The following is a 23,438-nucleotide window of genomic DNA, read 5'->3' as shown; positions in this document are numbered from 1 at the left end:
ACCTCTCTGGGTCTAATTTTCCTCATCTGTAAAATGAGTGGGTTGTACTAGATTTCATTTTCTAAACATCTTTGATGTGTGAGATCCCGTATTAAGTAATGGGCACACAAAGTAATTAGACACCCATGACCACAAATACAGTCTTGCATGCAACAGTGATTTGTGCCAGGTATTGAATTAGTACAGATGAAATTAACTCTGAGGAAAGTTTTGAAGACCAAACATCAGTTTGCCTAGGTGAAGGGTGGTTAAGCATATCAGACATGGAGACACACAGTAGCAGATTATTCAGAACGACCCTAAGTAGATCAGCACTACTGGAACACAGTGTGCAAGGGGGAGGCACAGCTGTGTATAAAAGTGGAGAGGAAGGCAAAAAGAGGAAGGAAGTAAAAAACAGCATGCACAACATAATGTCTGGCACATAGGTAATGTGTAAGTACCTCACTTACCATTACCAAGTGAGACTAGAATATGTGAGGCCAGGAACACATCTTGTTCAAGTTATATTTCTACAACTATATTGCTCAAGGTTAAAATATGTAACCTGGGGACTATACACAAAGATGGAAAATGCAAACATTCACTATGGACTATAAGGAACTCAGTTTATAAGCAGAAAAATAAATGGTCAAAATTATATTTTTAGAGCAATCAACTAATATTGTATAAAAGAATTAGGATGGTGTTAAATGGGAGTTAGATGAGAGATGAGGCAAGAGATTATTAATAATTTTAATGACGTGATGGAAGTTTAAACTAAGGCTGACAGAACATGGTAGCTGTATCAGCTAGGGGAAAGGGACTAAGGAAAAAGATGTATAAATTGAATCCATATACTGCAAAATAATGCAAGAGATAGAGGGGAAGCCTACAGATTGAGAGGCTTAAAAAGCCTACCAACTGATCACAACATATGTACCTCATTTAGATACTAATTCAAGCAAAGGTTTTCAATGTTTCCCTCTTCACTGGCTTTTTCCTTGCTGCTTACAACAGGTCCATGTTATCCCTTCCCCAACCTGTACCTTCATAAAAGAATGACACCCCTCTTTTTTCTTGTCCCCTGTTAAATGTCTTAAGAGTATGGATATAGCCTACTTAGCATAGCAAAAGGATTCAAAAGCTTTTTAAATATGAACGGGACAAAAGCTCAACAACGCAAAGAATATTAGAAAAACATTGTAAACCAACAAGATCTAACAAAAATTTACAGAACTCACCCAACAGCAGCAGAATTTCCAAGCAAATGTGCCTGGAACATTCTCCAGAAGAAGCCATATATTAAGCCACAAAAAAAACCTCCAAAAATTTAAAAGAACTGAAATAAAACAATTCTTTGAAAATGTTTTCCAGCCACAATGAAATGAAATAATAAATCAGTAACAAAGAAATCCAGGAAAATCAAAAGTATGTGAAGATTAAACAATACACACTCCTAAAAAAACCAACTGTGTCAAAGATGAAACCAAAAGGTAAACTAGAAAATAATTTGAGATGAATGAAAAATTAAGACAATATACAAAACCTTATGGTATGTGATTAAAGCAGTGCTTCAGGGAAATTTACAGCTCTAATCACCTATATTAAAAAAAAAATCCCAAATCAATAGCCTAAACTTCTACCGTAAGACATAGAAAAATGCAAACTGAATATAAGCTGAGCAGAAGGAAGGAAATAATAAAGATTAAACTGCAAATTAATGAAATGGATGATGGAAAATACAATAAAGGAGGAGGGGGAATCAATGAACCTAAAGGCTGGTTCTTTGAAAAGACTGACAAAATTGATGAACTGACCAAGAAAAAAGAAGAAACATAAATTACTAAAATGAGAAATGAAAGCAGGGACAGAACTACTGAACTTAGAGGAAAAAAAAAAGGGATTATAAAGTAATACTATGAACAACTATATGCTGGTCAAGGTAGATAATAGACAAGTTCACAGAACAAAAACTGCCAAAACTACTCGAGAAGAAATAGTCAATATGAACAGATCCTGTAACAAATAAATAGACTGAATTTGTCATCAAAAACTACCCACACAAAGAAGCCCACAGGGCTAAGTCTACCCAACACTTAAAGAATATATACTGATTAGTCACAAACTCTTCCGAAAAACAGGAGGAAACACCTCCCAATTCATGGAGGCCAGTATTATTCTGATGTCAAACCCAGATAAAGACATTACAAGAATTATAACAGACCAGTACCTCTTAAAATTATGGACACAAATCCTCATCAAAATATCAACAAGTTGAATCTAGCAACATATAAAAAGAATTACATACTATGATGATGTGGAATTTATCCCAGGAAAGCATGGTTGGATTAATATCCAAAAAAGCAATTAACATAATACACTGTATTCATAGACTGAACAAAAACTACACGAACATTTCAGTATATGCAGAAATAGCCAAAACTGTTTTCGTAATGAAAACATTCAACCAACTAAAACAGAAGGGGACCTCTTCAGCCTGTAAATGGCAGCTACAAAAAAACCCAAACATCATAACTTAATGGTGAAAGACTAGATGCTTCCCTCTAAGATCAGGGAAAGACAAGGATGTCCACTCCAGTACCTCAACTTCGACGGCCAATACTTCAACATTTTACTGGAGATTCAACAGTGAAAATGGACAAGAAAATTAAATAAAAAGCATCCAAACTGGAAAGGCAGAAATAAAACTATCTCCATTTGCAGATGACAGAATCTTGTCTATAGAAATTCAAGGAATCCACTAAACAACTACTACAAATAATAAATGAGTTCAACAAGTTTCCAGGATACATCTCAACATTAAAAAATTAACTATTTCTGTACACTAAAAATGAACAATCCAAAAATGAAATTAAGAAATCCCCTGCATATCATCAAAATAAAATATACAAAAATAAATTAAAAGAAATATAAAATTTAAATTCATAAACTAGTAAACATTGTTGAAAGAAAGTAAAGATCTATTTCAACATATCCCATGCTCACAAATGAAAAATTTCAGATTGTTAAGATGGCAAAACCCTGGTGAAAATAAAGATAATCTAAATAAATAGATATGGCAATACTCCTCAAATTGATATATACATTTGATGTAATCCCTACTCAAATTCCAACTGTATTCTTTGTAGAATCTGACAAGATGATTCTAAAATCATATGGAAATATAGGGGACCCAGAAATGCCAAAACAATACTGAAATAGAAAAAAGCTGGAAAACTCACACTTTCCAATTTCAAATTTTACTACAAAGCAACAGTATCAACAGAGTGTGGTACTGACATAAGGATAGACATATCAATCAAGGAACAATATCGACAGTACAGAAATAAACCCAAGCATCTACAGTCAACTGATTTTTGTTCAATACAGGTATGAAGACCATAGGATTGAGAAAAAACAGTGCTAGGACAGCTGCAAAACAACCCACACAAGTGCTAGCCATATGCAAAAGAAATGAAGCTAGACCCTTACACCTCACACCACATACAAAAATTAACTCAAAATGGACTACAGACCTAAATCTATCTAAAAGTGAAAACACAAAACTCTTAGAAGAAAATATAGGTGTAAATTTTTTAGGACCTTGAATTTGGTAAAGGATTCTTGGATATGATACCAAAAACATAACCAATGAAAGAAAAAATAGATAAATTTGACTTCATCAAAACTAAAAACTATTTTGAGTTAAAGGACACTATCAACAAGGTGAAAAGACAATCCACAGCTGCTAACATCTTCCTATGTTGACAGATAGTAACTGCACCCCAGTTGGGGGTTAGGATTTAATAATACAGGAAACTGCCGAACTACTGTGTTGTGTACTTGAAGCCAATGTAAGACTGTGTACCAGTGATACTTCAAATTAAAAAAAAAAGATTCTACAGAATGGAAGAAAATAGCTGCAAATCATGTAACTGATAAAGGACCTGTATATAGAATATATAAAGAACTCTTAAAATAAGACACAAAGATATAATATACAGCATAGGGAATATCATCAATAATACTGTAAAAACATTGTGTGGTGATTGATCGGTTGTGATCATTTTGTAACATAAATATCAAATCACTATACTGTACACATGAAACTAATATAGTATTGTATGTCAATTATACTTCAGTTAAAAAAAAATCCACAACTCAGTAAAAAAGAAACCTAATTAAGAAATGGGCATATGCTCTGAACACTTCTCCAAAGAACATATACAAAGAGCCAGTAGGCACATGAAGAGATGCTCAACATCAGTCATTAGGGAAATGCAAGCTAAAACAATAGATACTACTTCATATCCACCAGGATGGCTATAATCAAAAGGTAGTTAAGTTTTGGTAAGAATGTGGAGGAACTGGATATGTTAGTGGAAATGTAAAATGGTGCAGCCACTTTGGAAAACAGTTTGAAGTGCCTCAAAAAATTAAACACAGAATTACCATTTGACCTAGCAATTCCATATCTCTGTATACACCCAAGAGAAATGAAAACACACATCCACACAGAAGCATGTACACAAATGTTTATGGTAGCATTCATAATAGACAAGTAGTAGAAGCAACCCAAATGTCCATCAGCTGATGAATGAATAAAATGTGATGTAGTCACACTGATGGACAATCACTACATTGGGGTATGGGTGGGGACTTGATAATATGGGTAAATGTAGTAACCACATTGTTTTTTTCATGGGAAACCTTCATAAGAGTGTATATCAATAATACCTTAATAAAAATTTTTTAATCATTAAAAAAAAAGTGATGTAGTCACACAATGGGATGTTATGCACCATAAAAATGAACAAGTAGTGACTGATGCCACACTATGGATGCACCCTGACAGTATTAGGCTGGACCAAAGAAGCCAGACACAAAAGGCCACTTAATGCATGATTCCATCTTTATATAGTAAATGTTCAGAATGGGCAAATCCATAGAGGTAGAAAGTAGATTAGTGGTTGTTTGGGGTTAGGAGTGTGGGTAAAGAGCTTCTTTTTGAGGTGATGAAAATGTTCTAAAATTGATTGTGATGATGACTGCACTACTCTGTGAATATACTAAAAAAAAAATCATTGAATCATATACTTTAAATGGGTGAATTATAAAGTATGCAAATTACATCTCAGTAACTTGTTACAATTATAATATGGCAAATTAAACAGCCTTTTGGAAGTCCCACTACGATGAGAGGTAAAGAAATGTTTTTTAAATCTCATATTCACAATGAAGAGAATAGGACATAAGACCAGTGAAATAGCACTTGAGAAGCTACAGAGTAGATAGAACAGATGAGTGGTGACTTGCCTCAGTTCCCCATTTTCACTCACTCTGCTAAGCCAATAGCAGAGCAAGCCTAGAAGCAAGGCCAGTTCTATCAAGGGGTCCCAGACAGACATTGAAACCCAACCTCCACACAAACAAAATGGCAATCATTTCTGTATTTCTCAGTGGGTTGTTGTGAGAAATAGGAAAAGCATGTAAAAGTGCTTTTCAAGTAGTCAAGTATTGTAAGAGTACACTATAAAGGAGCCTTAGTATTACCTTGCCAAGTCATCACCCCAAGGAATCGATCGGCTACCTCCTGAGGGAAATGCCAATGCTCCGGGAGGCACAGTGTTCCATCAGACCTTTCAGAACACACTTTTTCCAGATTAGCAATCAGGACATTCAGGCAGATGTTGACTAAAGAGTAGGGAGATGCCTCCTCCTAGCAAACAAACCCAAACAAACTTTGTTAGAGTACATCTAAAAAAAATCAATATAAATGTGGTCATGCTGTACTTCAAACTACTTGATGATAACATTTGAAGATACATTCTCCTTACTTTAATAATGATTTATATATAAAGAAACCACCTCATTTCAACTCTTATTACAACTGATAGAAGACTTTATTTGTTCTAACTTCTGTTGTATCTTGAAAAAAGTTAAGTTCTCCCAATCATTCACTCAGCACCTGTACTGTGCCAGACACTGAAAATACAGGGATGAGTATGTTACAGAATTACTAATCCTTCTGGATCTAAGTTTATTGGGAAATACAAACAAGAAATCTGACAATTCAGTATAACACAGGGACTATTTAAGCAGAAATCACATAGTCGTTCAACAGATATTTACTCAGTGACTACTATGTACCAGAAGGTAAGAAGGCCTTACTATTTTTACCCTCAAAAATGTCCACATTGTAGGAGGCAGAGGCAAGATGGTGGCATGAGTAGAGGAGCAGAAATCTCCTCCCAAAACCACATATATTTTTGAAAATACAACAAAGACAACTCTTCCTAAAAGAGAGACCAGAAGACACAGGACAACATCCAGACAACATCCACACCTGCGAGAACCCAGTGCCTTGTGAAGGGGGTAAGATACAAGTCCCGGCCCGGCGGGACCCGAGTGCCCCTCCCCCCAGCTCCGGGCAGGAGGAGAGGAGTCAGCAGGGAGGGAGAAGAAGCCCAGGACTGCTAAATAGCCAGCCCTAGCCATCCACACCAGAGCGCAGACACAGTGCATGTGTGGGGTCCTGGACACTAGGGAAAAAGGACAGTAAGAACTGTGAGCAGGTCCTTGCAGCCCTGGGAACAAAGAAAAGCAAATGCTTTTTGGAAATCTTAAAGGGACAGGGACCCCACTGCCGGATGAAAGCGTCATGGGAATCTGGGGAACTCTGGGCACTCTAACCCCCTGGGCAGCAGGGAGCACGGAGGCCCCTCACGGAGATAAATAGCCTCCCGACCGTTCCCCCTCCAACGCAGCTCCACTATATCGGAGCTGCAGCCCGAGGCAGGCCACCCCCACAGCAACAGTGGAGATAAACTCCATAGCAGCCAGGCAAAAATCAGAACCCCTGTCTGTGTGCAGCTGCCCAGCACAACCCACTAGAGGTCGCTGCTCTCCCAGGAGAGGAAGGCCACAAACCAACAAGAAGGAAAGTTCTTTCAACTGGCACTCGTGCTAGCTCTGCAAACTATCTATATCGCCATGAAAAGGCAAAATTTCACGCAAACCAAGATAACAGAGACAACACCTGCACAGGAGACAGCCCTAACCAGTCTTCCTGAAAAAGAATTCAAAATAAAAATCATAAACATGCTGACAGAGATGTAGAGAAATACACAAGAGCTAAGGAATGAAGTCCGGAGGGAGATTACAGACATCCGGAAGGAGATTACAGAAGTGAAACAAACTCTGGAAGGATTTATAAGCAGAATGGATAAGATGCAAGAGGCCATTGATGGGACAGAAACCAGAGAACAGGAACGCATAGAAGCTGACATAGAGAGAGATAAAAGGATCTCCAGGAATGAAACAACACTAAGAGAACTGTGTGACCTATCCAAAAGGAACAATATCCGTATTACAGGGGTACCAGAAGAAGACAGAGAAAAAGGGATAGAAAGTGTCTTTGAAGAAATAATTGCTGAAAACTTCCCCAAACTGGGGAGGAAATAATCGAACAGACCACGGAAATACACAGAACTCCCAACAGAAAGGACCCAAGGAGGAGAACACCAAGACACATAATAATTAAAATGACAAAGATCAAGGACAAGGAAAGACTTTTAAAGGCAGCTAGAGAGAAAAAGGTCACCTATAAAGGAAAACCCAACAGGCTATCATCAGACTTCTCAACAGAAACATTACAGGCCAGAAGAGAATGGCATGATATATTTAATGCAGTGAAACAGAAGGGCCTTGAACCAAGGATACTGTATCCAGCACGATTATCATTTAAATCTGAAGGAGGGATTAAACAATTCCCAGACAAGCAAAAGTTGAGGGAATTTGCCTACCACAAACCACCTTTACAGGGTATTTTAGAGGGACTGCTCTAGATGGGAGTACTTCTAAGACTAAATAGATGTCACCAGAGAGAATAAAATTACAGCAAAGAAAGCAGCCCAACCAAATACTAACTAAAGGCAAAAAATAAAATCAACTACCCACAAAAGCAGTTAAAGGAAACAAAAAAGAGCACAGAATAAAACGCCCAACATATAAAGAATGGAGGAGGAGGAATAAGAAGGGAGAGAAATAAAGAATCACCAGACAGTGTGTATAATAGCTCAATAAGCGAGCTAAGTCAGGCAGTAAGATACTAAAGAAGCTAATCTTGAACTTTTGTTAACCACAAATCTAAAGCCTGCAATGGCAATAAGTACATTTCTTTCAATAGTCACCCTAAATGTAAATGGATTGAATGCACCAATCAAAAGACACAGAGTAATAGAATGGATAAAAAAGCAAGACCCATCTATATGCTGCTTACAAGAGACTCACCTCAAATCCAAAGACAGGCGCAGAGTAAAACTCAAGGGATGGTAAAAGATATTTCATGCAAAGAATAGGGAGAAAAAAGCAGGCGTCGCAATACTAGTATCAGACAAAATAGACTTCAAAATAAAGAAAGTAACAAGAGATAAAGAAGGACACTACATAATGATAAAGGGATCAGTCCAACAAGAGGATATAACCACTCTAAATATATATGCACCCAACACAGGAGCACCAGCATATGTGAAACAAATACTGACAGAACTAAAGGGGGAAATCGAATACAATGCATTCATTTTAGGAGACATCAACATGGCACTCACCCCAAAGGATAGATGCACTGGACAGAAAATAAGTAAGGACACACAGGCACTGAACAACACACTAGAACAGATGGACCTAATAGACATCTATAGAACTCTACATCCAAAAGCAACAGGATATACATTCTTCTCAAGTGCACATGGAACATTCTCCAGAATAGACCACATACTAGGTCACAAAAAGAGCCTCAACAAATTCCAAAATACTGAAATTCTACCAACCAACTTTTCAGAACACAAAGGTATAAAACTAGAAATAAATTTTACAAAGAAAACAAAAAGGCTCACAAAGACATGGAGGCTTAACAACACACTCCTAAGTAATCTATGGATCAACGATCAAATTAAAATAGAGATCAATGAATATATGGAAACAAATAACAACAAGAACACAAAGCCCCAACTTCTGTGGGACGCAGCGAAAGCAGTCTTAAGAGGAAAGTATATACCAAACCAGGCACACTTAAAGAAGGAAGAACAATCCCAAATGAATAGTCTAACATCACAATTATTGAAACTGGAAAAAGAAGAACAAATGAGGCCTAAAGTCAGCAGAAGGAGGGACATAATAAAGATCAGAGAAGAAATAGACAACATTGAGAAGAATAAAACAATAGCAAAAATCAACGAAACCAAGAGCTGGTTCTTTGAGAAAATAAATAAAATAGATAAGCCTCTAGTCAAACTTATTAAGGGAAAAAGAGAATCAACACACATCAACAGAATCAGAAATGAGAATGGAAAAATCACGACAGACTCCACAGAAATACAAAGAATTATTAAAGACTACTATGAAAACCTATATGCCAACAAGCTGGAAAAGCTGGAAGAAATGGACAACTTCCTAGAAAAATACAACCTCCCAAGACTGACCAAGGAAGAAACACAAAAGTTAAACAAACCAATTACGAGCAAAGAAATTGAAACGGTAATCAAAAAACTACCCAAGAACAAAACCCCCGGGCCAGACAGATTTACCTCAGAATTTTATCATACACACACAGAAGACATAATACCCATTCTCCTTAAAGTTTTCCAAAAAATAGAAGAGGAGGGAATACTCCCAAACTCATTCTATGAAGCCAACATCACCCTAATACCAAAACCAGGCAAAGGCACCACAAAAAAAGAAAATTACAGACCAATATCCCTGATGAACATAGATGCAAAAATACTCAATAAAATATTAGCAAACTGAATTCAAAAATATATCAAAAGGATCATACACCATGACCAAGTGGGAATCATCCCAGGAATGCAAGGATGGTACAACATTCGAAAATCCATCAACATCATCCACCACATCAACAAAAAGAAGGACAAAAACCACATGATCATCTCCATAGATGCTGAAAAAGCATTTGACAAAATTCAACATTCATTCATGATAAAAACTCAGCAAAATGGGTATAGAGGGCAAGTACCTCAACATAATAAAGGCCATATATGATAAACCCACAGCCAACATCATACTGAACAGTGAGAGGCTGAAAGCTTTTCCTCTGAGATTGGGAACAAGACAGGGATGCCCACTCTCCCCACTGTTATTTAACATAGTACTGGAGGTCCTAGCCATCACAATCAGACAAAACAAAGAAATACAAGGAATCCAGATTGGTAAAGAAGAAGTGGAAGTGTCACTATTTGCAGATGACATGATACTGTACATAAAAAACCCTAAAGACTCCAATCCAAAACTACTAGAACTGATATCGGAATATAGCAAAGTTGCAGGATACAAAATTAACACACAGAAATCTGTGGCTTTCCTATACACTAACAATGAACCAATAGGAAGAGAAATCAGGAAAACAACTCAATTCACAATTGCATCAAAAAGAATAAAATACCTAGGAATAAACCTAACCAAAGAAGGTAAAGACCTATACCCTGAAAACTACAAGACACTCTTAAGAGAAATTAAAGGGTACACTAACAAATGGAAACTCATCCCATGCTCTTGGCTAGGAAGAATTAATATCGGCAAAATGGCCATCCTGCCCAAAGCAATATACAGATTTGATGCAATCCCTATCAAATTACCAGCAACATTCTTCAATGAACTGGAACAAATAGTTAAAAAATTCATATGGAAACACCAAAGACCCCGAATAGCCAAAACAATCCTGAGAAAGAATAAAGTTGGGGGGATCTCACTCCCCAACTTCAAGCTCTACTACAAATCCATAGTAATCAAGACAAATTGGTACTGGCACAAGAACAGAGCCACAGACCAGTGGAACAGATTAGAGACTCCAGACATTAACCAAAACATATATGGTCAATTAATATTTGATAAAGGAGCCATGGACATACAATGGCAAAATGACAGTCTCTTCAACAGATGGTGCTGGCAAAACTGGACAGCTACATGTAGGAGAATGAAACTGGACAATTGTCTAACCTCATACACAAAAGTAAATTCGAAATGGATCAAAGACCTGAATGTAAGTCATGAAACCATAAAACTCTTAGAAAAAAACATAGGCAAAAATCTCTTAGACATAAACATGAGTGACCTCTTCTTGAACATATCTCCCCGGGCAAGGAAAACAAAAGCAAAAATGAATTAGTGGGACTATATTAAGCTGAAAAGCTTCTGTACAGCAAAAGACACTATCAATAGAACAAAAAGGTACCCTACAGTATGGGAGAATATATTTGTAAATGACAGATCTGATAAAGGCTTGACATCCAAAATACATAAAGAGCTCACACACCTCAACAAACAAAAAGCAAATAATCCAATTAAAAAATGGGCAGAGGAACTGAACAGACCGTTCATCAAAAAAGAAATTCAGATGGCCAACAGACACATGAAAAGATGCTCCACATCACTAATTATCAGAGAAATGCAAATTAAAACCACAGTGAGATATCATCTCACACCAGTAAGGATGGCTACCATCCAAAAGACAAACAACAACAAATGTTGGCGAGGTTGTGGAGAAAGGGGAACCCTCCTACACTGCTGGTGGGAATGTAAATTAGTTCAACCATTGTGGAAAGCAGTATGGAGATTCCTCAAAATGCTCAAAATAGACTTACCATTTGACCCAGGAATTCCACTCCTAGGAATTTACCCTAAGAACACAGCACTCCAGTTTGAAAGCAGATGCACCCCTATGTTTATCGCAGCACTATTTACAATAGCCAAGAATTGGAAGCAACCTAAGTGTCCATCAGTAGATGAGTGGATAAAGAAGATGTGGTACATATACATAATGGAATATTATTCAGCCATAAGAAGAAAACAAATCCTACCATTTGCAACAACATGGATGGAGCTAGAGGGTAATATGCTCAGTGAAATAAGCCATGCGGAGAAAGAGAGAGACCAAATGATTTCACTCATCTGTGGAGTATAAGAACAAAGGAAAAACTGAAGGAACAAAACAGCAGCAGAATCACAGAACCCAAGAATGGACTAACAGGTACCAAAGGGAAAGGGACTGGGGAGGATGGGTGGTTAGGGAGGGGTAAGGTGGGGAAAGAAGAAAGGGGGTATTATGATTAGCATGCACAATGTGGGGGGTGGGAGAAAGGGGAGGGCTGTGCAACACAGAGAAGACAAGTAGTGATTCTACAACATTTTGCTATGCTGATGGACAGTGACTGTAATGGTGTTTGTTGGGGGGACTTGGTATAGAGGAGAGCCTAGTAAACATAATATTCTTCATGTAATTGTAGATTAATGATAACCAAAAAAAAAGAGAAAGAAGAGGGGGATTACTCCCTGATAGGATAAAACTAACTGCAAATCAACGATTAATGCATGCTTTACATAACCTTAATTTTAATCTTTTAAAGGGTGTCAGATGATCAGCTATGGAAGTACATTTTTCTGACAATATTCCTTTCTCTTAGAAAAGAAAAAGGAGTTCCTGTGTGGTGATCTCGAATAGTTCTTCACAGTGGTATAAAGGTCATATCAAAGTGTGGGCAAAGGGTTTGTTTGTGTTTATACAGAGGATCAAAGCCTAACTTGGCTACCCAGAAAACGGAATTAAGATACAACATGAAGAACTTCCAACATCAACATCCTCTGGAAGAGTCATTCTAGAAGATGATCATCAAAAAACTTCAACAAAGATCCTGGCGCTGTTGCAGTTGTACCTGCATTCATCCCACTGGTTCTTGGACTTGCCACTGGAATGAAGAAGGAGATATCCAAGCTGGCCTGTGCATACAGTAAAACAACAAATTTGACTGGATCTATACTGTTGGAACTCAACCAAGAATTAGGAGCAGTGCAAGTTGTAACGCTCCAAAATCTTACAACTACAGACTATCGACTGTTAAAAGAACATATGGGATGTGAACAGTCCCCAGGTATGGGTTATTTTAATTTGTCTGATTTCTCTCAGACTGTTCAAGTTCAGTTTGACAATATCCACCATATCATAGATAAGTTTTCACAAATGCCTAAGGTGCCTAACTGGTTTTCTTGGTTACACTGGAGATGGCTGGTAACTATAGGTCTGCTCTGGTTAGGTAACTGTACTCCTATTATGTTAATGTGTGTACGCAATTTAATTAGTAGTTTAAAACCTATACATGCTGAAGTTACTCTACAAGAAGATATGTCAAAGAAATAATCAATCTTCCCATGTTTTCTTCCGCCTGCTACTTCTATAGCTTTTCTTCTTCCTTCCTAATTATAACCCTTAAATAGAATTTGTGCCTCATATCAAATTTACCGAGTATCATAATTCCTTCAAGTGGTAAAGATACCTCAAGACAAATGCTGGGCATAGAAGCCACAGGGCATAAATATGCAAAGAAGTAAAAAGCTAACCTTTTCAAACAATATGGCTTCTCTCTCACTTACCAATTTTACATTTCCCTGTATGGCCCCGGAAGATGACTGGTTAGCCAGAGATGGGTAAGATTCCTCTTAGGGAGGAACAGCCTAAGACAGGCACAGTCGCAGGGGGGCCATCAGGTGAGAAATTGGGGATCAACAGAGGTGAGGCTTAGAACCTCACCCCCACCTGTTTTTAGAGAAATCTTCTGTATCCGTGGATATTTTGTTGCCCTTGTCTAGCTTGGATTAATATTTAGTCTATAGGCAGAGACCTGATCATCTACTTTTGCCCTCTTACAGCACTAAATTATGTTTTCTACCTTTATCTTGCATCTACCTACCACTTCAGCATTTTATTAAAAAAATAATAATAATAATAAGGGAGAAATGTGGGATTCACATATAAATCAAGTATAAAAATCAAATGAATAATGATATCTGACTTGATTGTTTATAGTTCATGACACGTGATCAAAACCGAACATTTATGTGATATGACTGCCCTTGCACTGTTCACCATGTAAGAACTTATTCACTGTGTAAGAACTTGTTCATTATGCTTCAGAAGATTGGAGACTGTTGAGAATTAGGCTTGGGGTTGATTAATGATTGTGCATTGAGTCCCCTATACAGAATTGTATTGTTGTTAACCACCATCTGATCAATAAATATGAGAGATGCCCTCTCAAAAAAACAAAGTCCACCTTGTAAAAGGCTGATACACCAAGGGTATTGTAGAAGAGCAGGAACTGGTGGAGAGGTAAGACTATAAAGGCATATGGTCCCTTTCTCATCTAAGAAAGAGACTAGCATTTGTTCATTCAACAAATATTTGAAAGGTCAGCCATGAAGAGTGATAAGCCAAACAGAGGTTGCTATCTTCATCAAAGACTTCCACCATACAATAATTCATTCATCCCCACACCACTTTCAACTATTAAATTCCCTCATGGTCCAAAGTATAAAATTTCTCCTTTGCTAATACCTTCAACTTGTTCCCTTCCCCATTACACTCTACAAACAAAACTCCATTCTGGAAGAACTTTGCCATCTACCTTTTTTGTGGCAACACCCAGCAACTAACGTCTATGGATTGGGGAAGATTCACATACCATAGTTTGTAATTTATAATCGTTAACTTCTAATGAGCCTTCAGAAGCTGACACAGTAACTCTATCTACATCTCTTTAGACAGAGCACTCTCCCACCATCCATGCCTTCTACTTGTTCCTCCAACCTAATATATGCTGATACCAGAATCTGTCTCACTTCACTGAGAAAAATTAAATTTTCACTTTTAGCTAGGAACTGCATGCATCTTTTTCCTTCTTCTCTTCTATGGAAAATGTGCCACCTCCTTGCAAAGACCAACACTAATGCCATGTGCTCACTGGATTTCATCCTTCTTGCCTTGGCCTCTCCTGTTGTTTCTTCATTCATACATGTTTCTTCAAATGCTCCTCAGAATGAATCATTTTTAACACACAATTTATGCTCTACTATTTATCTTAAAAAGAGCCCGTCTTGAACATATCTCCCCGGGCATCATGACGATATCTCCCTGAGCAAGGGAAACAAAAGCAAAAATGAACAAGTGGGGCTACATCAAACTGAAAAGCTTCTGTACAGCAAAGGACACCACCAATAGAACAAAAAGGCATCCTACAGTATGGGAGAATATATTCATAAATGACAGATCCAATAAAGGATTGACATCCAAAATATATAAAGAGTTCATGCACCTCAACGAACAAAAAGCAAATAATCCAATCAAAAAATGGTCAGAGGAGCTGAACAGACAGTTCTCCAAAGAAGAAATTGAGATGGCCAACAGGCACATGAAAAGATGCTCCACATCATTAGTCATCAGAGAAATGCAAATCAAAACCACAATATCACCTCACACCAGTAAGGATCACCATCATCCAAAAGACAAACAACAACAAACGTTGGCAAGGATGTGGAGAAAGGGTAACCCTCCTACACTGCTGGTGGGAATGTAAATTAGTTCAACCATTGTGGAAAGCATTATGGAGGTGCCTCAAAAAACTCAAAACAGAAATACCACTTGATCCAGTAATTCCACTCCTAGGAATTTACCCTAAGAATGCAGCAGCCCAGTTTGAAAAAGACAGATGCACTCCTATGTGTATCACAGCACTATTCACAATAGCCAAGAAATGGAAGCAACCTAAGTGTCCATCAGTAGATGAATGGATAAAGAAGATGTGGTACATATACACAATGGAATATTATTCAGCCATTAGAAGAAAACAAACCCTACCATTTGCAACATGGATAGAGCTGGAGGGTATTATGCTCAGTGAAATAAGCCAGGCGGAGAAAGACAAGTATCAAATGATTCCACTCATCTGTGGAGCATAAGAACAAAGGAAAAACTGAAGGAACAAAATACCAGAAGACTCACAGAACCCAAGAATGGACTAACAGTTACCAAAGGAAAAGGACTGGGGAGGATGGGTGGGAAGGGAGGGATAAGTGGGGAGAAAAAAGAAAGGGGGCATTATGATTAGCATGTATAATGTAGAGGGAGGAGCATGGGAAGGCTGTACAACACAGAGAAGAGAAGTAGTGATTCTACAGCATCTTACTACGCTGATGGACACTGACTGCAATGGGGAATGCGGGGGGAACTTGGTGGTGGGGGGAGTCTAGTGAACATAATGTTCCTTATGTAATTGTAGAGTAATGACACCAAAATAAAAATAATAATAACAGTAAAGGGAACATTCCTTGACAAAATTCCATTATAAAAATGAGGAACAAAAGGTAAATATTTTCTTGGAAAATATTATGAAATAAAGTATTTCTTTCACCCAAAAAAAAAAAGCCTGCTGATCTCTTCATCCTCTTTAGTTACTCCTCTTCATCACAAAATTTCTCTAAAAAGTTTACATGTTTTATACAGTCCCTACTTAACCACAGGAGATATGATCCAAGACCCCCAGTGGATGCCTGAAATCAAACAATACCAAACCCTATATATACTGTTTTCCTATACATATATACATGTGATAAAGTCTAACTTATAAATAAGGCACAGATTAACAATAATAATAAATTGGAACAATTACAACATGCTGTAATAGAAGTTATGTGAATGTCTCTGTCTCAAAATAACTCACTGTACTGTACTCACTTTTTTTCTTTTATCATGCTGTGAAATGATAAAATGCCTACATGATGAGATGAAGTGTGGTGAACAATGTAGGTATTGTGCCATAGAGTTAGGTTACTACTGACCTAACAATCTATCTGAAGGATCATTTGATTCCAGACCAAGGCTGACCACAAGTCACTGCAACTGCTTAAAGTGAAACCTTGGGTAAGGAGGGCCTTTTGTATCCCTTTCCTCCTATTAATTTTTGGTTTTGTATAATTGAGGTATAATTCACATACAGAAAAAAATTATTTTTTGGTGTATACTCAGTTCTGCGAATTTTGATTAACGCATTGAGTCATGTACTGCCACCATGATAAAACTAGAGAACAGTTCCATGACTCCAAAATTCCCTACGGTCCCTATGGAGACAGCCTCCCAACCCCTAGCAAGCACTTACCTGCATTCTGTCCCCAGAATTCTGCCTTTTCCAAAATGTCATATAAACAGAATCATACAGTAGGTACACCTTTCAAATCTGACTTTTCACTTTGCATAATGCATTTAATATTCAACCGTATTGTTGCATGTTTCTAATTCATTCCTTTTTATTGCTGTGAAGTACTGTACTATATGACTATACCACAATTTCTTCACTAACTGAAGGGCATTTTGGACTGTTTGAGGTTTTTGACAATTTTGAAAAAAGATGCTCTAAATAACCATGTAAAGGTTTGTGTGAACATAGTTCTCATTTTTCTTGGGTAGTTAGTTACCTAGGGATATTTCTGGGTCCCTGGAATTCTGTACTTAGTGTGCACTCAGCTTTACCTAAGGCAGTGGTAACCTGTTCTGCTGACCGCTTGTTACCCCAGGGGCTTCACTGGGGCTCTCGCTGATAGTTTCTCGGCTACAGATTTTCTGACCCAAGCAAGAAATGGCAACTAAAACCCCGAATTTGTGTGATGACAGTCCTGGGATAGTAAACTTGGAGGAAATATTTTTCTCACTCAAAATCCAAGCCAAAACTGACCATTTTCCCTCTTTCCCTGAAGCAGATTTTTTTAGAGCTATCACTTTACTGAAGTCTAGTCAGACTTTATTAACCCACATTAGTTATATTTTATATATATAGTTTTAGTTTATAGTCTCCAAACTCCTTGCCTGGTTTTGGCAAAGGCCTAGTCTCTAATTCTTGGTTATTGATATTGGTAAATGTTAAAGCCTTAGAGCCTGCTTACAGTGTCAATTTCCAGATTCTCTGAACTGGGTGGGAGTGCTGGGATTTTCCCTTTGCATTTAAAGAGTGTTTGTCACATTTTATCCAAAATAGTTGGTTTTAAGACTTTATGACATTATTGCCTTACTATTGGACATGGCAGCCCCATTTTAAAAATAAAGTCTATTAAAAATTAAATCCACTTAAAAGATACTTAAAACGTGTAAAGCATTTAAATATAAAAATAAAACAAAATATAGAACATTTTTTAAACACTCATATTCACACACAAAAAAAATACCAATATTTTTGGGATTCCTTATTTGCCTCTCCCTGATGCTATTTCCCATCCCCTTACCCAGAGGTAATCATTATTCCGAGTATTTTTACCTCTGCATGTTTCCGAGCTTTATACAAACAGAATTATACCACAGCATTCTGCTACTTGCTTTCATTTTAAAACTCAATAGTGTGTTTCTCAGAAACATCCTACGCCATTCATTCTTCAAATCACTCTATCTGGCTTCCATCCCCGCCCAGCCCTGCTAATAACTAATTACCTCTAATATATGACTACTGGTTACATGATTCTAAATATTATCTATATACCCTATGAATTCCAGATTTTTATCTCCAGGTCAGATCTCTCTTTAATCTATAGCTTTAGATATCCAGTTGCCTCCCTGACATATCTACTAAACTATTACAAATACTTTAAACTCGCCAAATAAAAAACACCTCCCCAGTTTTTCCCTGCTCAGTAAATGGCATCACAACTATTCAGTTGCTTAATCTTTACTCATGCTTCTTCGTCCTTAATCACGCCCCACAAACACACATATCCAGTAGCGTACATTAGCAAATCCTACTGGTTCTACCTGTGTCAGTACCTTCCATTCGCCACCTACCTCCCACCCAAAGCCTTCTCCACCCAGCTCTCTGCTCCCGGAGGTGACCTGTATGGATCCTATGAATAGGTTCCCTTCCCCTCAGGTTATCAGTTTTGTTCTAACATGCAATTCTCAGAGGAGGAAGGAGGGTGACTTTAGAACATGTTATTAGTTTCCTAATGTTAAAATAAACAACATGTTTTAGCCACACAGATGGTGGCTAAAAACAACAGAAACCTATTCTCTCACAGTTCTGGAAGACAGTCCAAAAATCAAAATGTGGACAGGGCCATTCTCCTTCTGAAGGCTCGAGGGAAAAATTCTTACTTTATCAGCTTCTGGTGGCTTATGGCTTTTCTTGGCTGTGGCAGCATAACTCTATAATCTCTGCCTCCTTCTTCACAAGGCCTTCTTCCCTGTGTCTCTTTGTGACAGATCTCCCTTCTCTTATAAAGATTACCACCAGTCACTGGATTTAGGGTCCATGTAAGACAGGGTGGACCCTAAATCCAGTTGATCTCATCAAGATCCTCACTTTAATTATGTTTGCAAAGACCCTATCTCCAAATAAGGTCAAATTCACGGGTTCCAGGGGTTAGGTTGGGCACGTTTGGTGCAGTACACGATTCAACCCACTGCAAATTATTTCCCCAGTTCTAAGGTTGCCTTGAGCTGGCTGTGTCCTTCCAGTCACTCCTCTAACATCAGCTTTCCATTAGCTACAAGCCAACTTATGAATTATAGAGCAGCCTTTAAAATTGAATCCAGAAGAGTACAGAAGTACAGGATAGATCTTTGCAGGGCATAAAAGCGTTCCAATACGGTGTTAGTGTATCAACTGCAACCTCTATCAAAATATTTCTTTCCTTCCGTACTAATTTTAGGTTGAGCGTTCACCGGATTCTGAATTCTAGCAGAGTGCCCCTTGGGGCACTGTCGAATGTGTAGTCTGACACTGGAACACGGGGTGTCAAGTTCATGAGCAAATCATCTTTCAAGGTTCTCAACTTCCTTACAAACCACTAAAATGCAGACTATCAAAGCCTACCAAAGACAAGAGATTACTGGATTACTTAAGAAAAACGATACCTAACTCACAAGGCGCCAGATACTCTTTTGGTTTGCACTTTGCTCAGTTTAGCTTAATAAGCATTGGGAGAGGGGACGGCAGAAGGGGGTAACGAGCGCGTGGTACTGAAGGAACTTCCGTCTTTGGGGGTCCAGCTCTCCCAGCTGGGCTCAGAAGTCTTCCGTCTACCGCCTAAGAAGCACGACGTCCACCACGCACGTGGGGATACAGTCGAGGTTTAGGGCATTTGGGTCCCTGACGCCAGTAATAAGCGAACCGTCCACAACCGGCCAAGCCTAGCGCCATGCCCAGAGCTTTCGTCTAATCTTACAACACACGGCAAATGAGCCACGGCCCTCGGCAGGCACAGGTGAGAGTCGGAGACCTGAAGCGGGGACTCGCCCAAGGTCACGCGCAGGGCAGAACCCTCTCTCGCCGCGCCTCCACGCAGCTACACAAGGGCAGCACGCTCGGCCCCGGGGCTGGGACGCCCGGGCTGAAAACTGCCCGTCAGCACGCACTTTCCCGCGACGCCGGGAGCGTGGCGGCGGCTCAGCCTCTTCAGACTTAACCCTCGCATCTGCCAAACCAACCAAGTGCACGGTCCCCGACGACTCGCCGCGCCTGCGGGGAACCCGGCGCCCGCCTACGGCCGCGTTCCCGCCCCGCTGCTCACCTGCACCACGGAGCACCCCATGGCATCCTTCTGAGGGTCGGGAGGCACGATGGCCCGGGGCGAGAGACCGGGGTGCAAGAAGTGAACCATGACGACTCCCCGGGCGGGTTGTCGAGGGGAGAGCAGGCGCCGAGCGGGACCCGGATCCCTCAAGAGGTGGAGTCCACCGCACCCGGGGGTAGCTAAGAAGCGCCGGCTCCGTGGGGCGCGCACGCGCCGCTCGGTCCCCGCCGCAAGGCTTTTGAAAGACCCGGCGTGGCGACGCTCACACGCCCGCGGGAGCCGACCGACCGCAGACCCCGCCCCCAGGACAGGCCTCCCCACCCCCGCCCCGCCGACCACTGCTTCGTCCCACCGGGGCCCAACCGTCCTCCGCCGTCCCAGAGCCGCAGAGACCACCCTTCTGCCTCTTCGACCACTCGCCCTAAAAATCTGCCAACAGCGCCTCTCATATCAGTCCTCCCTGTTTGAGCTCCTGGCATTGGTTGAATCAAATATCAAAACCACTTCTGGCTGCATATGTACACAAATTACTCCACTTTCTTGTGACCTAGTAAGTCACAAGAAGACCCTTATAACCTGCGCCAACAAAGAAACCCTGAGCGAGTAGTAAATTAGTACACTTTACCTAATTTGAGAGAAAATTTGTCTTGGAAAAGGATAGTTCTTAAGAGTAGGAGCCTTGGATTTGAATTCTGGATTGGAATGCCCGCTCAGTCATTACTAATTTGAGAACTGTGGGCAAGATTCTTAATTTGTGAAGTTCGCATCCCCATCAGTAAAATGTAAGGAGAAGACGTTATCTCACAAGGGTTAATGTAAAGGTTAAATAATGTATGTTGAGCACAAGACAATGCTTGACTTATAGCCGGTCTTTGATAAGTGAATTCAAATGTTAGTTATTATTCAAGTACAAATAACTTTGCAAACTGCCCTCCTTTCGTATTTATTCCTTTAATCATACTATGGGGAGAAGGGAAAAAAAAACAAAACTGGACAATAAGTTAACTCCATTTTACCTCGAGAAACCGAACACCTAAGAGATTGAATGAACCGAGTTAAATTTTACCCTCCTGATGACTTAAACACCTGGGAGTCAAAATTAACTTTTCTAACTCAAGTCCAATCGATATTCTTTTTTTTTTTTTTTTAGTGAACTCTGTCATAACTTTGCTATCTTCAAACTTCCAACACCTCGCCCTCAGCTTCCTCTTTCACAGAAAAAAAAGAAAACCAATCAAAAAAGAACATCCCAAACTCCCCCCATCTCACCACCCACCCACCTGTACAGGCTCTCTGTCTTTGCCTTAGCTCCTATAATTATTGTGAGAAACACTCACTGGACCAAATTCAGTAAGTGGACACGGAGACAAAGAGAACAGCGGAGCGAGGCTTTAATGACAGTCTTGCAAGAACGGGTGTCTGGTGGGCAGGCACACCTGGGGAGTTTGGTGCCAATAATTTATCTCCTAGTGCGCAAGTCCCTCCCCTGCTTCCTCATTGGCTGAGTACTACAGGGTTCACAGTCTTCCCCTGACGTCGCCTAAGCCCGTTGTATCTTTACTTTACATTTGTCTTATTCTTATTGGTAGGTTAAAAAAACTCAAACAGGTATTGCCAGGCCCTTATCAATTCCCCCACCTCCACTCTCAGCCCGAGCAGCTTCCACCACGTGGCCCTTTGTTAATACCTTACTGTTAAAATGTTTAAACATCCTAGTGGGAATAAATCACATTTAGGTTTTATACTCTTTCCTAACATTACGAACTATTTTTACTCTTACCTAAGACCAACGATTGACTGGGCTTGTGCCCTAGATCTAGTCCCCTTTTGCTTATTCAAAGACATCATCCTGCAGCATCGTTTCTTTGTCCTGAATTATCATTTTTTCCCTCTTTCTTGGATCATTGCCACCAGCGTATAAATAAACTGATACTTTTCCCATAATTAAAGACAAAAACAATATATTTCTTCTGACCTAATATCTCTATTCAGGTTGTTAAAATAAAAACAAATGGAAACCTGACTTGAAAACAACCTGAGTAAACCAAACCAGTTTAGTCATACGAACAAAGCTTAATTTCGCTTATTTTGTAAGGCTAACTTGACCTGAATCATCTCTTGCTTATGCCTCCGGAAATCGTAAGGAAAACTTAAACTTCTCCCAAGGTTAATAATGAGGTAACCACTGACCAATTAAGAGAATTTTATTACTGTAACCAGTCACTGTGAAGAATAAACAGTCACTGCTTTCTCACTTTATAAGCTGCTTTATAACAATATACCCCTGAGCTTCATTCCATTACTTCCATTATTTCTTAACTTTTGACAATATATTGCCCCATATCTCTTGTACCCTTTACATAAAAACTACAAAATATGGCATGCCTTCCTGTCTTCAATTTTCTTTTTTTTTCACCTGTCACTCCTTCCTCTAAGCTTTACTGTCAACTTCCAAGTTGCTAAATTTAATGGTCATTTCTCATTCCTCATCATATTTGTTTAGCAGCATTCGACCCAAGTGATTTCTTCATACCTAAAATTCTCTCTTCATTTGGCTTCCAAGACACATCTTCTCCTCCTCCTCCCCTTTTCTCCTCTTTCTTCTAACTCTTCTCTACCTCATTAGCTGTCTTCTTTGTGTACCCCCAGGACTCAGAGCTAAATCTTTGTGTACCCCCAGGAACTCAAAATTGTATATTCTCTATGAATTCTCTTACTTGTGGTGGTGATTTTATCTAGTTTAATAACTTTAAAAACAATCTATGTTGATGTATCCCTATTTTATGTGACCGATAACTCACTTGCAACTTCAGATTTATATCCAACTGTCCATTCAACATATCCACCTGGTTATCTGAAGAGCCTTCATGTGTCCAAAAGTAAACTTTTGATATCTTCTGCTTTTCTCTCCAATTTTCCCCATTTAAGCCTGTGGCAAATTCTTCCTTTCAGTTGCTTTGAATAAACCCTTGAAAATCACTTTGTTTCTCATTTATTGTTCTCTCTCATATCCTATCTGCTAGGAAATACTGTTGGCTGTATCTTCAAAATATATCCATAGA

At 39.1% G+C, this 23,438-nt stretch overlaps 1 protein-coding gene across 1 annotated transcript in view; it reads right to left on the bottom strand.

Moving 5' to 3' along the window:
- The window catches only part of ZYG11A (zyg-11 family member A, cell cycle regulator), a 64,144-nt gene extending 43,602 nt beyond the window's left edge, over window positions 1-20,542 (bottom strand). Inside the window, 2 exon segments of the mRNA XM_073232851.1 lie at window positions 5,536-5,701; window positions 20,374-20,542. Of these exon segments, the coding sequence (XP_073088952.1) occupies window positions 5,536-5,701; window positions 20,374-20,463 (256 nt within the window). The 5' untranslated portion in view covers window positions 20,464-20,542.
- Between the last annotated feature and the right edge of the window lie 2,896 nt (window positions 20,543-23,438).

Source organism: Manis javanica, chromosome 4 (assembly GCF_040802235.1).
Source record: "Manis javanica isolate MJ-LG chromosome 4, MJ_LKY, whole genome shotgun sequence".
Classification (NCBI taxonomy): Eukaryota; Metazoa; Chordata; class Mammalia; order Pholidota; family Manidae; genus Manis; species Manis javanica.
This window is presented reverse-complemented; position numbering and strand designations above follow the sequence as displayed.